The 18589-nt window shown below is 42.8% G+C and overlaps 1 protein-coding gene across 1 annotated transcript in view; it reads left to right on the plus strand.

The window, feature by feature from the left end:
- Positions 1 to 18589, plus strand: part of CACNA1E (calcium voltage-gated channel subunit alpha1 E) — a 407324-nt gene that overhangs the window by 366270 nt on the left and 22465 nt on the right. Inside the window, exons 40-43 of the mRNA XM_087726930.1 lie at positions 5291 to 5396; positions 7144 to 7251; positions 9127 to 9227; positions 12211 to 12317. Coding sequence (XP_087583056.1) covers positions 5291 to 5396; positions 7144 to 7251; positions 9127 to 9227; positions 12211 to 12317 — 422 coding nt within the window. The remainder of the gene's footprint in view (positions 1 to 5290; positions 5397 to 7143; positions 7252 to 9126; positions 9228 to 12210; positions 12318 to 18589) is intronic.

The following is an 18589-nucleotide window of genomic DNA, read 5'->3' on the forward strand; positions in this document are numbered from 1 at the left end:
TTAGCAAGAAACCAAAAACTCAGTGGCTGAAAGCCAAGCATAACAAACAGATAAGAACCTTGGCAGCAACTCAGACTTCGACAGATAATATTTTCTCCAGCGTTAGGAATGATGTTGAATCCTGCAAAACCAGGCTCCTCCCAGTCTCTCTTTAAATACTATCTTGAGAGGAGCCTAATTACAATCACCTGGGTCCAATTATCTTTGGTAACTGCGTAACTACTCTCTACGTCGATCTGCCCGGCGTTGCCAGGCATCCAGGAACAACTCCCTTGGTTCCTCCCCACTGCTCCAATGCAGGACTTCAGAATCACACTCCCTTGTCTCCACCCCACTGGTCCAAGGCTCAGACGCCTCTTGGTGGCCAACCAGCCTCTCTGCGCCCTGCTCGGAGTCGGAACCCTGTCCAGGGTCCTCCACATCCTCCAGAGCCGACTCATAGGGCCCCTCACTGTCGGAGTCTGGTGGCAGCTCCAACGGCTCCTGCTGGGCCACAACAGGTTTCCATCCAGCAACTTCAGTGGAAATGTTCCAGGTAACAGGACTGAATAAAATCCATTCTGAAGCCATGGAATAATTTTCCCATTTAGACATTTTTGGCTAGTTGGGCTAAAGTTCAGATATTAGGCAGCTTATACTCATATGATTAACTATATTAGAGCAAGTACTCATGAAATTAAAATAATTTGCACACTTAAAGCTGCAAACGCATCCAGGAATATGCCCTGTGTTTTATTTCTAAGTATGCAGAGTTCCTCCAGCAGTACTTTGGAATTTGTTTGGAATGGAAAATTGTTAGCTACATAAGAATATTTATATTAATAACACTTAAGAGCCGAGGTGGCGCAGTGGTTAGGGTGCAGTACTGCAGGCCACTTCTGCTGACTGTTATCTGCAGTTCAGCGGTTCTAATCTCACCGGCTCAAGGTTGACTCAGCCTTCCATCCTTCCGAGGTGGGTGAAATGAGGACCCAGACTGTGGGGGCTATATGCTGACTCTGTAAACCGCTTAGAGAGGGCTGAAAGCCCTATGAAGCGGTATATAAGTCTAACTGCTATTGCTATTGCTATAATGAAATTATCCTGGGCTGCCTGCTTTTAGGAATGCAGTCCCCCCTCACGCTACTTAAGGTCAAGTGTGGCTCTCAACCCAAACATGTTGCCATACTTCTAATATGTGAGATTGAACTTTAATCTGTGCAAAAGTCTGAACTGAGCAGAGACTTTGGAACAGGACAACTACATCAGAAGAAAATGAGAAACTACTCTAAAAACTGCAACTTCTTCTCATTGACGCATTGAAATACAAAATGGAGCACGACATGTCCATTAAATTGAAATCCTATCACTAGACTTTTGACTTTTTGCTCTGACAACCTAGAACGCAAGAAGTGATACCCCTGAAGCTGAGCAGGAGCAGGTGATAAGATGTTTTGTGACGAGCGTGATAATACCGCCTAGATCTAGCAGGTTCAAATAGATCAACCAGGTTCAAAGTAATCCGCAGAGCAGATTCTTGCTAGGTATCTCATGATAGGAAGTGAGAGAATGGATGGGAAAATGGTTCCAGCTGTAATCTGGAAAAAGTACCAGCTTGGAAAGATTGGGGCATAAGGGCTTCTGGCTGAGGATCTAATGGGCTAATATCTTATTATTCATAAAGTATTGAGAGGCTGGGTTAATTCATTTCCAACTCAGAGATAGATAGATCAGTGTTTCTCAACCTTGGCAACTTGAAGATGTCTGGACTTCAACTCCCAGAATTCCCCAGCCAGCATTTGCTGGCTGGGGAATTCTGGGACTTGAAGTCCAGACATCTTCAAGTTGCCAAGGTTGAGAAACACTGAGATAGATACAATGGAAGCTGCACTGAAGCTAGGATATTTTCTTTCTTTCATATTCTCTCTCTCTCTCTCTCTCTCTCTCTCTCTCTCTCTCTCTCTCTCTCTCTCTCTCTCTCTCTCTCTCTCTCTCTCTCTCTCTCTCTCTCTCTCTCTCTCTCTCTCTCACACACACACACACACACACACACACACACACACACACACACACACACAGACAATACTTATTTTCTGTTTGGGGATACTGTGGCCGCATTTCTGTTTGGATATAACTGTTCCTCCCGACTCTTGACCTTCAGAACCTGTAGCAGAAATGTTAGCCTGAGGTCTAGTTAACTGGGAAGAGTATTGTTGGTTTTGTCCTTGTCTTCAGGACTTGGTATGCAAAATGCCAGATTATTGATGTACGGCTGGTTTGGCTTATCCCTGCCTTTTCTATAAAATGCAAAACAAAGACTTGAGGACGTGGCAGTGATATACATCCCTTCTCATGATTTCAAGTCAGCCAGAAAGGAAGGTAGCCATGGTTCACCTCCAAAGAGCTCCTAGGTGCTTGGAGTGGAAATAGGGGTGATGTGGAAGGGATAGTTTGATTTCAGTGGTATTTGCATCATGAAAGCAGAGCAACTGTAGGGGGGAAGAAGGTTAAACAGGTAAACAGGACTGTGATTGAAACTGTGTCCCTTTTTGATACAGGTAGTCTTCAACTTATAACTATACATTCTGTGGCTATATGAAATTATGATGGCACTGAAGAAAAGCCTGTACCCAAAATTATGGCTGCTGCAATGCCCCCAGAGTCACAAAATCTGGCCACTTGTTAATGGACCCACTCTTACAATCAATTCTAGGGATGCTGCAACTGAGCCCACTGACTTATTCCCCCCAGTCCTCCCCGCTGGATCTCTTGAGCCCACTTCCAACCCAGTTGGGTCCCCCACAGGCTTTGGGCCTGCTTTCTACTGTACTGGGTCCCACATCCAGTGACGTGCAGTCAGGGGAGGCACAGCCTCACCACTGTCAATCATGAAATGGGAAAAAAATGTAAACGGGGAAAGGCGAGTGCTGAGGTTAGGCTAGCTAGCTGCTGCCACGCTGTGAATGACTGCCAGTTTAAAAAAAGTCTCTAAAAAGCGCCCTCTACTATGAGGCAGGAGAACTGCATGCCTCATCTAGTCTGACTTTTTAGGCACCCGAGCAGAGTTAAGCGAGGGTTAAAAGCCTAAAAAATCCCGAGATACTTGAGGCACGCAGTTCTCCTGCCTATTAGGAGAGGGCGCAGAGAAAGAAAGAAAGAAATCCTCAGCGTTTGTGGAATCCCCAAGTGCACGGGTCTTCAAACTTGGGAACTTTAAGACTTGTGGACTTCAACTCCCAGAATTCAGCTCTGCTGGCTGGAGAATTCTGGAATTTGTTGAAGTCCACAAGTCTTAAAGTTGTCAAGTTTGAAGTCCTCTGCTAGCTGCTATTCTCAGGCTCAGGCTAAGCTAATCAAAAGTGGAGCTCTAAGGATGCCAGATGATCAATGGGCATGTTCTCAGTTTCAAAACATCTGGCTTTTTTTCCCTCCTACCAAAGACCACCTGGGGTTCTTCACAGGAAGGAAGGAAGGAAGGAGGGAGGGAGGGAGGGAGGGAAGGAAGGAAGGAAGGAAGGAAGGAAGGAGAGGGAGGGAAGGGAGAAAAAGGGAAGGGAAAGTGAATGAGATATTGATGGATGGATAGAGGGAGAGAGAGAGAGAGAGAGAGAGAGAGAAAAGAGGAAGGAAGGACCACAAACCTGGCACTAGACGCAGCTTTGAAACAGCACAGCAATCCAGGGCTGGAAGGGACCTCAGAGGTCATCTAGTCCACCCCCCCTGCTCCAGCAGGAGACCTTATATCATCTTGGTTATTTTAGTGCCTCTAACGCAGAGGAGAAATTCTCAGAATCTCCAGGCATTGGCAAACTCTCCCCCACTAGTAAAAAACAAAAAACCTAGAGCAAAAACTTCATGCAGTATTAAAAAGAATAGACAGGGGGGGCTGCCGTGCATTGTTTAATGAACTGCTCAATTGACAAAATGGACTACTAAATTGGCCATGCCCACCCAGTCACATGACCACCAAGCCACTCCCACCTGGTCACATGACCACCAAGCCATTCTCCTACCTGGTCACATGTCTGCAAAGCCACATCCACAGAATAAGCCACGCCCACAGAACCGGTAGTAAAAAAAAATGTGAAACCCACCACTGATGCATGCCACAATGGTACCATTTGGTTTCTGAAGCATAAAGCGCTTCCCCCCCCCTTTTTTTTTTAGATTCTGCACACATGGAAGCAAAAATATTCCATGAGTCTTAAATCTCACTGATCTCATTTTATGATAGATCCGGAAATCTCAAGAAAGAGGGTGGTTGGTGTGATGGGAAGAAGAGCATAAGAATTGACAAAGCAATATATATATATCAGCACAAATACAACACACGTGTGTGTGTGTGTGTGTTGTATTTGTGCTGATAAATAAATAAAGGGAGACTAGTATAGATCTATTTCAAGCTATTTAGCTCTCATCAGCTAGCCATACCCTTACTGGGATTAGAACCTGGGCTGTATTACATATTAGGCAGATGTGTTAACCATTAAGCCACAAGGTTCTCCTCCTTTATCAGCTGAGCCAGGGAAATAGGTATGTATTTATCAGCACAAATACAACACAGATGTAACAAAGGCAACAGTAAAAATATTGGGTTTCTGTCTGGATGGTCTCTTGTGACGAGCCGATAGACAGAGAAAGGAAACAGTAGGCTTCCTGCTATATATATATACTCTGAGAATATATATATACTCTGAGAAGTGGATTTGGCCATTTCGTTTTCCCCTTCAAGGGTAGAAGGAGCATGACCCACTCGTTCCCACATGACTCATCAATTTCTCTTCATTTTCACTTTCTCTCCTCCCTCCTCAACTTCAGATAAAATGGAACCATTGCATGGACAATCATTTGCTGCCAACAAGACCTCTTTTGAAAAAAAAAACTCAAAAAGGGGGCGCCAGGATATAGCTGAGAGTTCTGAGATTGTTAAGCAAAAGAAAAAAAATTGTCGTTAAACGGGAGATGCCGAAGTAAAGTACAGCTGCTTCTCCTTTTAATGGAATCAAAGAGTTTAGATTCTTTCCCCACAATCACAGAATGTGATTGTGAAAGAACCTCATTGGTCATCTTGTCCGTCTTGCTCCAAGTCAGTAAAAGAAAAAACACATCCTTGGCAAGGTGAATTCAAAAGGGCAAAAGACCACGCTGAAGGGAATGGGTTAGGTTGCAAGAGACAGGGGTGGGGGGGGATCCTCGCCCTCCTTTTTTGGATGTTCTAGTTGATGCATTTTAAGCACTTTTGTTTCCGTGATACAGTTTTCCAAACTCTTTTCTGCCTGATTCCCTTCTCCCTTACCTGTTTTGTGTGCAGAGACTGGTCCTGATGAACATGCCGGTGGCGGAAGACAGCACGGTGCATTTCACTTCCACCCTGATGGCATTAATTAGGACAGCTCTTGATATTAAGATCGCAAAAGGTAGGGGGTCTTAGGGGGTAAATGGGAAAGTAAAGGAAGGAAGCTAAAATAGCCAAGAGTTAGAAATTTACTTTTTTGAGGGAGGGAAATGGACATCCTTGATTTGTGCCCCTTCCTGGATCGGGATGCTCTGTGCACAGTCACTCATGCCCTCGTCCTTTCTCGCCTGGACTACTGTAACGCTCTCTACATGGGGCTGCCCTTGAAGAGCACCCGGAAGCTTCAACTGGTCCAGAATGCGGTTGCGCGTGTTATCATGGGGGCACCTAAATGCTCCCATGTTACACCCCTTTTAGGCGGCCTGCACTGATTGCCGGTTGTCTTCCGGGTGCGATTCAAGGTACTAATTATGACCTTTAAAGCATGCCATGGCTTAGGCCCAGGGTACCTGCGAGACCACCTACTGCCACCGGTAGCCTCCCACCGTCCAGTGCGATCCCACAGAGTTGGCCTCCTCAGGGTGCCGTCAGCCAGACAGTATCGTCTAGCGACCCCCAAGGGGAGACCCTTCTCTGCGGGAGCGCCTTCCCTCTGGAATGAGCTGCCCCCGGAGCTTCGTATAATCCCTGACCTCCGGTCCTTCCGACGCACCCTAAAAAGTTGGCTTTTCCAGCAAGCCAGCCTGGCCTGAACAAAACAAAATTAATTATTGAACATTGTTAATTTTAATTTTAATTTCTTTTTTTAAAAAATGTCATTGTCAATTTTAATTGGATTTGGGATACTCTATTTAATTTTTTAAAAACTTTCGTATTATGTGTTTCTTTTAATGTTGTACGCCGCCCTGAGTCGTTGGGAGAAGGGCGGCATATAAATCTAATAAACCTAAACCAACTGCCCATCCATCATTTGCAATGGATTACGAAATCAATTAATTCGTAATCTACATAGACTTCATGACTCAGAATAATCTGATTCTCGAAGAATAATTTCAGATCTAGTTTTTTTTTTCCCCCATGGAAGAAAATGCTGCTAAACCAACTCTGCTAATAGGGTGCATGAAATAAGAAATGAAATAGGTCATCTCGGAAATTTACTAACTGTGTAATGGGAATCTATTGTGTGACACCACCAAAATTTTCAGAGGAGAATGGGAAACAACGAAGAATCAGTGTGTGCATACACATATTATAAATATCTCATCTGATTTGCAAGGGTACTACTGGTGGATCGATTAATTAAAGATTGAGGAGTACTGGTTTGGATACTTTGCTACAGGGGTGGGTTTCAACCGGTTTGCGGCGGTCCCTGCGAACCGGTTGGTCGCCGAACCCGGAAGTAAGTAACTTCGGGGAACGGCGAAGGGCGCGCCCGCCCGCCCGCGGTCCTTACCCGGTTTTGATGAGTTCTGTGCTTCCACACAATTGCAGGACGCATACAGCACCTGCGCGATCGTCCAGGAGCAGCTGGAGTGTCGCGCAGACGCTAGTACGCATGCATGCACTGCGCGCGTGCACGAGGACACCGCCGGCCCCGTTCCAACCGAACCAGTTGGAACGGGGAGAGAAACCCACCCCTGCTTTGCTAAATTTTAAGTCTTGTTGGTATCCTCCAGGAGCTCACAGATTTGACTCTTGGTAGCCGCTTGGAATTAAAGAAGGGTTCTTATCTCTGGTGTCATTAAGCTTAGAGGAAGATGGGAAACAAAATGGATAAATAATGAGTCCAGTTCCCTTGTTTTCTTTTTTCTCTTTCCTTCTCTTTCTCTCCACTTTGTTTAGAGTTCTTTTGATCTGCTCCCTTATAGGTGGTGCAGACTGGCAACAGTTAGACTCTGAGCTCCAGAAGGAGATACTGACCATATGGCCTCACCTTTCTCAGAAGATGCTAGATCTATTGGTGCCCATGCCGAAAAGTAAGTTGTTGTTTAGGACTTTAGGGCTGCCAAGGGACATTCAGAAAAGTAAAAGAAGCAAGACTCGTGCGATTTTTAACAAAGAGAAGGAATTTAATATAAGCAAATCCCTCGTGCTCATCTACATTAGAGCCATGGTGGTGCAGTGGTTAGAATGCAGTATTGCAGGATACATCTGCTGACTACCCAGCTGCCTACAATTTGGCAGTTCAAATCTCACCATGCTCAAGGTTGACTCGGCCTTCCTTCCTTCCGATGTCGATAAAACAAGGACCCGGATTGTTGGGGGGCAATAATATTCTGACTCTGTAAACTGCTTAGAGAGGGCTATAAAGCACTGTGAAGCAGTATATAAGTCTAAGTGCTATTGTTATTGCCACATCATTTATACTTCTAGCCTACTCTATATAGAGACCTAAAGCAGAAAAACATACATGAAAATAGAAATGCATCCACATGTAAATAATACTCAGACACATCACCCCTTTCACAAAATACCCAATATTGGTCTTTTCCCTTAGTCCCAGGTTAGTTAATTACGTGTTAACAAGATAAACAATAAAAATCTAAAACAATCTAAGAGATCTTAACATTTCTACTTAATAATCACCATCTTGTTTAAAGATGGTTATACAGGTATAATCTCATTTGGGCCTATGGAGAGGGGAGGTGAGATAAATAGTAAATAATCTTGAGTTAACTACAATAATAACAAAGAAATGTTAATGGATAATATTTAATGATACATACAGGTGTATTATACCAGTAAAAGTTAAATGGACAGAAGCGTTAATTTGTGAAATTGGGGGGATAAAAGGAGAGGGAATGTCGGATATCCTCCTAACTGACTCTCTTTTAGAATATGATATAAAGATGTAAAGTCATGGCAGATTCATTGAGATTGTGAAAGTATGCCAATAGGTGGTTGTGTCTTCAAATATAAATGATCTTAGGGGGGGGGGGGGGAACACAGCTAAGTAGCTGTAATTAAATGAAAATTGTGGTACAATGATAGTAAAATACACAAATTCTAAAATGTACAACTCAACCTGAATGAAATATATGTAAGGATTGTGGAAGAACGCACGAAGTATACCTGTAACCAATGGATACGCTTTCTACAAGATGTAATGAAAGATGATTCTTTTTTTGTGTGTGTTTTTTGTTTAATAAAAACAATAATGTTTTTTAAAAAAATACCCAATATTGTAGCTATTCTATTCTGATATTAGAATAAAATATTAACGTTTAAAAAACATCTACGCAGACACCAAAGCATCACTCTGCCTATCATCCACAGCTTATCTGAGGGCCCTCCAAATCATAGGGCTTGAAAATTCAGAACCAAGCTTATAAATATGTGTTATTTCCTGCAAGGCTCTATGCCCCTGATTCTGGTTCACCGACAAAACCGCGCTCGACTGAACCGCGCCCGACTAAACCGCGTCGCTGATGTCATCAAAAGGGTGACAACAGCGCAGAGACAGAAGCATGCTGTAAACCCTAAACCTAAAATTAACCCCTAAACCTAAACCTAACCCCCCTAAACCTAACCCTTAACCTAACCCTAAACCTAACCCTTAACCTAACCCTAAACCTAACCCTTAACCTAACCCTTAACCTAACCCTAAACCTAACCCTAAACCTAACCCTAAACCTAACCTTAAGTTGAATCGGCTTGCTTTCAAAGCGCTATTTAAAGCGCCCTTCTTTCTCCGCGCTGGCTGTTGTCGCCCTGTTGATGACGTCAGCGACGCGGTTTAATCGGGCGCGGTTTAGTCGAGCGCGGTTTTGACGGGTCACGCTGATTCTAGTTCTCTTAGCAGAGTAAATGGGTTCTATTTTGGTTAATATGGTTACATCTTTTACTTCCAGCTACAGACCTGACAGTTGGGAAAATTTACGCAGCCATGATGATAATGGACTATTATAAGCAGAGCAAAGCTAAAAAGCAGAGACAGCAGCTAGAAGAACAGGTACAGTTCTGCCATAGGAAAAATATAATACAATACAGTACAACAGCTTGTTTTGTTGTGACTTAAAATTCAGCCATTCAGATTTTCTGGCAATAGATTTGTATGGAAAGCATTCATAGAGGTTGTGTTAGGTTATTTGCGTAAGAATTTACAGGTATATCTATCAGCCTATGTTGTATGTGATACACTAAGGTTGGTTTCCAAGGGGCAAGGATCACCTTTGCCCAGAAATGGAAAAACAAATTAATCCCAAATGAAGATGAAATAATAAGAAAGATTATGGACTGTGCCGAAATGGATAAACTAACTAAAGAAATCCAGGGAAAGGAAGAATCAGAATTCTACCAGATATGGGATAAATGGTATAGGTGGGTGGAGGAAAGAAACAAAAATCAATGAAAGAATATAACAACACTCAAAAAATAATAGTTATGACTAAAATAAGAGGGTTAAGAATGGTGAAATCCAAATGAAATACGATAGAAGGGGAAATAACATAATGTGAGCGGTATCGATTGATGATAAAAAAACAGGAAGTTTCCTGTTTGCACTGTATTGTATAAATGTGGTGTACGTCTGATTTGTGTGTGTGTGCATTTTACATGTTTGTTAATAAAAATCTTTATTAAAAAGAAGGATGGTTTCCAAGAATATATAAATTCTGCTGCAGTTTTGTAGGGCAGCCAATAGGAATCATTGTAGCAAGATAGAAGACAGTACATATTTTTATCAAAAGGAAAATGCAATGGCAGGATTTCTGATTTACAGTAACTGTTCTCCTTTCTCACAATTTTATGCATTATATGAGATATTTTTACAGGAGTCTGTATAATATGTGTATCCTTAACTTCCCTGAGATCCCTTGCATACCATCAGCTGTGACTCCCTTAACTATCTAGAGTATTTATTTGTTGCAGGGATGTGCAGTCAGGGGAGGCAGAGCCTCACCACTGTCACCATGAAAAGAAAAAAAAATGTAAAAGGAAAAAGGCAAGAGCTGAGGTCAGGCTGAGCTAGTTGCTGCCAGAGTCACAGTGGATGACTCTGCTTAACTGTTTAAAAAAGCCTCTAAAAACAGTGCCCTCTACAGGAGGAGGCGGGAGAACCACGTGCCTCATTTAGTCTGACTTTATGATCACTCGAGCAGAGCTAAGCAAGGGTTAAAAGCCGAAAAATTCCTTATGTAGACGAGGCACTTATTTCGCAAAGGAGAAAAAATGCTGTCGCTTTAAATCGGGACTGAGCATGCCTGGCTGTGGAATTCTGGGAGTTGAAGTCCACAAGTCTAAAAAAATTTGAAACCCACCACTGTGTCAGTGCCTCACCAGCCATAAACCTCACCGCACGTCACTGATTTGTTGCTACTATGCAAATAGTCTCCCTTCCCTTCTTTGAGATGGCCGGAGCTTGCTTGCAGGTCGCAGTAGGGAGGCAATATATTGGAACTTCATCCCTCCATTATTTACTCCCTCACCCGCAATGCTACTGAAGTAGCCGAGGTGGCGCAGTGGTTAGGGTGCAGTACTGCAGGCCACTTCAGCTGACTGTTATCTGCAGTTCAGCGGTTCTAATCTCACCGGCTCAAGGTTGACTCAGCCTTCCATCCTTCTGAGGTGGGTAAAATGAGGACCCAGACTGTGGGGGCGATATGCTGACTCTGTAAAGCGCTTAGAGAGGGCTGAAAGCCCTATGAAGCAGTATATAAGTCTAACTGCTATTGCTATTGCTAATATATAAAAAATGATATGAAAAGCATAGAGAAAAGGTATTAACTAGATGACATAGTGCCACAGAGTTTCGGTTCTGGGGGGGGATGATAAAATTTCAGGAGCTGAGATGAAGTTGGAAATTCCCAGCCATGGAGACCGCCAGGAAGTTCTGGAGGAAATGCTGAAAATCTGCTTTTGCATTTTTTTTTCTTCTGGAGGAATGGCACAGGTCTCAGAACATTACATGTGGAAGGATTCTAAACATAGATTGTGTTAAAATACAGCATTTATGCAAAACAATTCTTTGAATATAGAGAAAAGTGACCGGGGAGATGTGAGGGAAAAATGGAGGATAAAACAATGCTATGTAATAAATTTTCATAAGGAACGTAATTGAAGTGATTTGTATTTGCTATCCCAGCAGTGTCTCATTTTTAGCTTACATAAAATTATGGGCAGTTTCAGTATTATTCGCCTCTTCTTTCGGAGTAGGCTTTGCAAAGTCTATTGGAATTTGCCCTGTAAATATAATATTAGACTGTAACCCTCATCACCATCTAGCCATTCTAGACATTGAACATGATGGAAGTTTTAATTCCACATTGATGAAAGGAATGTCCTTCTGGGTTCAGCTCCAAGTGGGGGAAAAAGACACTGGAGACATGGAGGCTGCTTGGAAAGATGGTTTTAATGGTGGACAGGACCACATGGGTTGAGCCCTGGACAGAAAAAGTGATCACATGCTTCAATGTTGGTGGAGAAGAAGAGAAGGGCTGAGGGAGGGGCTTGCTAGGCTTTTTATAACCTGTTCAGTCCCACCTCTCTGTTTCCTGTTCCTGTGTAAGAAATGAATTCTGATTGGTTGTCAGACTCCCATAGGGCCATGCAGGGGCATCTATCTGGGCTGTGTTTCGAATCCAGGTTTGGTTGAGTTCTCAGATGCCATGTGGTCAGTTGGGGCCAATATTATCATGCTTTAATCCCATCCCCCTGCAGCTGAAGTGGAGAAGCCTTTATTATGTAAAGTGGACTAGCTTGGCCTTCTTAATGGCCCATTAACAGTGGGGATGGGCAGGAAGCTACAGGCAACTATTCTGTCTTTTAAAACATGTTTCTTTCTTTTCATATCCAGAGATATATTCTGCCTTTTCAATATTTCCTAGGATATTTCATTTTTCTGGGAGAGGGGCTGGGTGATAACTTCCCACAACATGTCCATTGTGTCATTATTTTACCTAATTGAAACTGCAGTCATTTTCTCTTTCTTAACTCAGAAAAATGCCCCAATGTTCCAGCGCATGGAGCCTTCATCTCTTCCTCAGGAGATCATTTCCAATGCCAAAGCTTTGCCTTATCTCCAGCAAGACACAATTTCAGGACTGTAAGTGCAGATGTTTGAACAAACAATACCACCTTGCCTTGTGTATTTGTAATCCTAGTAATCCTAATTCTTTTTTTTCATTGTACTCAAACCTTTTTTTTTTTTAAATTGTACTCAAGATACAAAGCTACAATGGTAGGGAATCTAAACTAAGAGAGATATTACAAATTAACCTTAAGATCCTGATAATAAACTGTGAGGGGATAGAAAGTAATTGTGCTGGCTAACAGCACCTTTTCAATTGCCGAGATTGCAAATAAGAATGGAGAACTCAAAATTTAGTTTGAACAATGAAAGGAGGAGAATAATCAAGAAATTACATTGCATTTCGATTGTTATCCAATCCATTCCTCCATTAAAACTTTCACAGTTTTGGTCTATATTAAAACATATTTCTCTCTCTGACTGGGTTCGTTGAACATGTTACCCAAAAAGAGTGAATCATAAGAGCCGAGATGGCGCAGTGGTTAGGGTGCAGTACTGCAGGCCATTTCAGCTAACTGCTATCTGCAGTTCAGCGGTTCTAACCTCACCGGCTCAAGGTTGACTCAGCCTTCCATCCTTCCGAGGTGGGTGAAATGAGGACCCAGACTGTCGGGGCGATATGCTGACTCTGTAAACCGCTTAGAGAGGGCTGAAAGCCCTATGAAGCGGTATATAAGTCTAACTGCTATTGCTATTGCTAATAAATCATATGTGAAGTTACAGTTTAGTGCCATGTCCCAACCACCCCAAGTCTGAATACGAAACAATGTTTTCAAATGAAATGTAGCATAAGAATAAAAATATCACTCACAGAACTTTTGGGGTGAAGATTATAAGCACCTCTGGAAAGATTTCCTAAATTTCAGCCATTTCTTAATTTTGATAATTAAGCAAGTTCACCTTAACGAGCATAACGTTGACTTTAAAGATTATGTTTAGAAACAAAAACATTAATGCTTTTGACCCAAACAGTATTTTGGCAGATCCACCCTCTCATTTTTTAACTCAATCTCTATCCTGTCTTACTATCTCACTACCGTACGTCTTGACAAAACTAACTTACACACTTATAAGCATTTCTTATTTCCATAATTAAGATTTAAAATGTGTATATACTGTTAATGCAACACAAGGGTATAATTTTGACTGGTTTCAGGTGTTTTTTCCCCCCACTTTTATTATATGATAATAATGTCAACCATACAAGATAATAGTTGTTTGGTTCTTTTGGATGTAAATAAAAATATTGTCGTTATTGTTATGATGGTTGGTCACACACTCAGCCAGCTGTTTAGATTAGATATGGCTTTTTTGATCCATCTATCAAGTCCTTCCCACGTACCTGGAATAGAACGATGATGTTTGCTTCTGTTAAAAGTTATTGTTACAGGAGGTAAGCGATGCCAATTAAAACTGTCATTTGCAATTGATTGATGGTGACTTTGTCAATGTTGATGGGGTTCAAGGGGTTCTTTAGATGATTTGGGATTGCATCCTTAGGAGCCTTGTCACGGTTCCACCACAAAACTGCGTTCGACTAAAGCGCGCTCGACGAAACCGCGTACCTGACGTCATCACAGCGCGATGAAAAAAGCACGCTGTGAGCGCTAAAGCTAAAATTAACCCCTAAACCTAAACCTAACCCCCCGAAACCTAACCCGAAACCTAACCCTAAACCTAACCCTTAACCTAACCCTAAACCTAACCTTAACCCTTAACCTAACCCTAACCCTAACCCTAACCCTAACCCTAACCCTAACCCTAACCCTAACCCTAACCCTAACCCTTACCTTAACTTGAATCGGCTTGCTTTCAAAGCACTTTTTTGCCTTTTTTTCTCCGCGGTCGCTGTTGTCGTGCTGCTGATGACGTCAGCGACGCGCTTTAATCGGGCGCGCTTTAGTGGGCTGCGGTTTTGTCGTGCCCCGACTTGTCACTATCGGTGCTATCTTTGCTTTGCCAGAGTAGTTCTACTTCTATTTACGAGTTGTGTATTTTGTGATTTCCTCCCGTCCTTCCTCCTCTATTCTGCTTTCTCCAGGTTAGACCATGTCCACTGTCCAAAACTTTTTTGTCATTCTTATCAGCAATCGTTAAGTCTGGGGTGGTTTTATATGGTAAGGCGCTTGAATTCTAAAGTCCCAGAGCACTTCAGCTTTCTTTCTTTTTTATTAGTTCGACTATTTTCTGGCCCTACCAATACTTGCTTGCAGGCAAATGGTATTTCTTTTTTAAAAAATCTTTCAATGCACCATTATTGCTACTTTATTGTTCCTTCGTTTGTAGTCAGTTTTCTGAAAACCCCAGTTTTCTTGCAAAACCTCAGTTTTCTTGCAACAATTAACTAGATGGTCCATTGTTTCATTCCCTTCCTTACAGAGGTAGCCATTGCTTTCTTTTGCTGCCTTCTCAATGCTGTTTTTGTAGGCATTTGTTCTTAAGGTTTGGTCTTCTTTTTTTAAAAAAAAATATTATTTTAAACACATAAACGCATCAACAAAAACAAACACATGACTTAAAACAACATAGGAACTAGAAGTTCCATCACATATCATACAGCAGTTCTGTATCGGTTTCTTTACAGTTAGTGTTTTCCCTTCTATACATTTCTATCTTGCATTCACGGTCCCCTTATTCGTTATCCATTTTTATGTAAAAGGTTGTAATATGCAGTTTGGGTTGCTTTGTTTACCATCCCTAGCGCCTGTTGTAACACCACCTTATTTTCCCTTTCTTTTCTCCCTCCCTTCCTTCTCTACTTCCTTCCTTCCTCCTCTCCTTCCCCTTCCTTGTTCCCTTACCTCTCCCCTACTCCTACCCTCTCTCTTCCCCTTCCTACCCTCTCTCCTTCCCTTTCTCTCCCTTCCACCCTCCTCTCCTTACCTCTTTCTTCTTCCCTTGCCTCTCCTCCACTCTTCCTCTTCCCTTCCTACTATCTCTCCTTCTCTTTCTCTCCCTTCCACCCTCCTCTCCTTTCCCTCCCTTCTTCCCTCCCTTCTCTACTTCCTTCCTCTCCTCCTTCTCCTTCCTTCTTCCCTTACCTCTCCCCTACTCCTACCCTCTCTCTTCCCCTTCCTACCCTCTCTCCTTCTCTTTCTCTCCCTTCCACCCTCCTCTCCTTCTCTTTCTCTCCCTTCCACCGACCTCTCCTTACCTCTTTCTTCTTCCCTTGCCTCCCCTCCACTCTTCCTCTTCCCTTCCTACTATCTCTCCTTCTCTTTCTCTCCCTTCCACCCTCCTCTCCTTTCCCTTCCTTCTTCCCTCCCTTCCCTACTTCCTTCCTCTCCTCCTTCCTTCTTCCCTTACCTCTCCCCTACTCTTCCTCTTCCTACCCTCTTCCTCTCCCTTCCACCCTCCTCTCCTTCCCTCTTTCTTCCTTCCCTCCTCTTCCTCTCATCCTCTCCTCCTCTCTCCTTTTCTTTTTCTGTTGTTATAGGTGTCTCTTTCAAATCTCAGTTTATGTTTTCTTGGGAATGGTATTTCCACATACCCAGATATAGTTTCGTACAGTCTATTTTTTTTAATCCACTATTGCGTTATAATCCCCAATTAAGGAGGTTCGGTCTTATGCAACCAGAATTAGCCCTTGCATCTATCTCTTCAACTTTCCTGCTCCTAGCCATTTGCCGGGTCTTGTTATTATTTATGTCTTCTATTATCTTAATGTTCTGGTCATGTAATACTTTGCCTTGCCATGTCTGTTTTTCTAATCTTCCTTCTGTCTTTCTTGTAGGCCAGTTTGGTCTCTCCAGCACTCAGCATGGTATACTAGTATGCTAGCTTCCTTGCATCTTCTTCACTGTCCTTCAGATATTCTTCCAATGTCCCTTTTATTTTCTGCAACTTTGAGTGCACTCGCAACTTTTCACACCCACCTATTTTCCTTGGTAAATAGAGTCTGTCACTTCATGGATGAAGGGCATGATTCATTGTCATTATTTTCCTGGTCTTCCTATCGAGGGCTTTTAGCTCTGCTTGAGTCCAGTAAATTATTCCAGCTGTGTATCTAATAACTGGAATTGCCCGAGTGCTAATTGCCTTAATGGTGAGCTTGGACTTCAAGATCTTCTTCAAGCTCATGATCTATTTACTTCTAACCTTCTTCTTGTCTCTAGTGCTCTTGAGGTGGTCAGCTTGAAAGATCCCCAAGTATTTGTAGTGATTGTCTTTCAAAATCTTAACGCTACTTCCATAAGAGCACTTTGATTTCTTCAGATTTCATCGTTTCCCCCTTGTTAAGGATGTCACATTCACCCAGTCCAAACTCCATTACAATATCCTGGTTGTGTATATGGAGCCGAGGTGGCGCAGTGGTTAGGGTGCAGTACTGCAGGCCACTTCAGCTGACTGCTATCTGCAGTTCAGCGGTTCTAATCTCACCGGCTCAAGGTTGACTCAGCCTTCCATCCTTCCGAGGTGGGTAAAATGAGGACCCGGATTGTTGTAGAGCCAAGGTGGCGCAGTGGTTAAATGCAGCATTGCAGGCTACTTCAGCTGACTGCAGTTCAGCAGTTCGGCTGTTCAAATCCCACCAGGCTCAAGGTTGACTCAGCCTTCCATCCTTCCGAGGTGGGTAAAATGAGGACCCAGATTGTTGTTGGGGGCAATATGCTGACTCTGTAAACCGCTTAGAGAGGGCTGAAAGCCCTATGAAGCGGTATATAAGTCTAACTATTGCTAACTATTGCTATTGCTATTGTTGGGGGCAGTATGCTGACTCTGTAAACCGCTTAGAGAGGGCTGAAAGCCCTATGAAGCGGTATTAACTGCTATTGCTATTGCTATATGGACAGCATTGAGCCGTAATTCTATTTCAGATGATGGTTTTTTTCCCCATTCAGATCATTCACAAAAAGGAGACCAGATCGCCTGGCACATATTTTTTGATATTTAATAGTCATGGGTCTGATTTCTTCAGTATTGTTGACAGAGGAATCAGTGCAACGAGAAACAGTAATGGTGAGAGTGAATCTCCTTGAAAGATTCCTCTGTTGATATTAACCTCTCCCAGGACATCACCACTAACCAGCAACTGTCTCTTCCATTGTGTCTCTAATTTATGAAGCTTCCGATGTTTCTACTGACTTCTGTTATTTCTAGACACTTGATTATACAATCACGTGGCAGGGAACTGAATGCCTTCTTTTAAGCAATGCAAGCCACATTCAGGTGGAAAAAAACTTGTTTTCAGCTAGATGCTGTTGGATTGTATCAGCTACCACAGCAGCAATTTCAAAGTTGTTGGTCAGCAGGCAATTGGCCTATAGTTGCCTGGTGCTTCCTCTTTTATTGGACCTTTCATTCATTATATATTATTTTATTGGACCTTTCATTATTATATAGGCTTGTCAGCTGCTAATCAATCTCCAATTTCATGCCCTTGAGTGGCTGTAACTAGTCAGGTGTTTTAATGAAAAAACATGTTGTTAATCTTCGCCTGGTGCTGATCAATTCTTGATCTTCCTTGCAGTTTCTCCACCATTTCTGCTTTTATTACAAGTTCTTTCATTCCAGCTTCTTTTTTCATTCTTAGCCACCACTTTTATCCCAGCTGCATTATTGTTGTAATTCTTATTCCGTAGCTGTGCCCAGAACTCCACTCTTTCGTCTTCGTCAAATGTTGTCTAGTTTGCTGCAATCGCTCCATTGACGGATTGGTAGAACGTTTCAAGTTTGACTGATATTGAAAATCCTGCGTATTGTCTGTAATTCAAGCTACTTATCTGTTGGTCTTCTTGGTTGTAGCTGTTATTTATTGCTTTATTATTTATAATGCTTCAAAAGGATGGGCAAATAGGTTCACCGACAAATGTGCGCTCGACAAAAGCGCGCCGACGAAACCGCGGGGAGAAAACCACAAGGTCGAAATTGTGCCGCCGAATGCGTGCAGAAGCGCGCCGACAACAGCGCACCAACAAAAGCGCGCCTTCAACAAACAACTAATAACAACCTGATAACCCTAACCCTAATTCTAACTCTAACCCTAACCCTAACCCTAACCCTAAACCTAACCCTGAACCTAACCCTAACCCTGAACCTAACCCTGAACCTAACCCTAAACCTGAACCTAACCCTAACCCTAACCCTGAACCTAACCCTAAACCTAACCCTAACCCTAACCCTAACCCTAACCCTAACCCTAACCCTGAACCTAACCCTAACCCTGAACCTAACCCTAACCCTAACCCTAACCCTAACCCTAACCCTAACCCTAACCCTGAACCTAACCCTAAACCTAACCCTAACCCTAACCCTAACCCTGAACCTAACCCTGAACCTAACCCTGA

Source organism: Thamnophis sirtalis, unplaced genomic scaffold (assembly GCF_051295495.1).
Source record: "Thamnophis sirtalis isolate CommonGarterSnake01/CBP01778 unplaced genomic scaffold, rThaSir2_p1.2 scaffold_12, whole genome shotgun sequence".
Classification (NCBI taxonomy): Eukaryota; Metazoa; Chordata; class Lepidosauria; order Squamata; family Natricidae; genus Thamnophis; species Thamnophis sirtalis.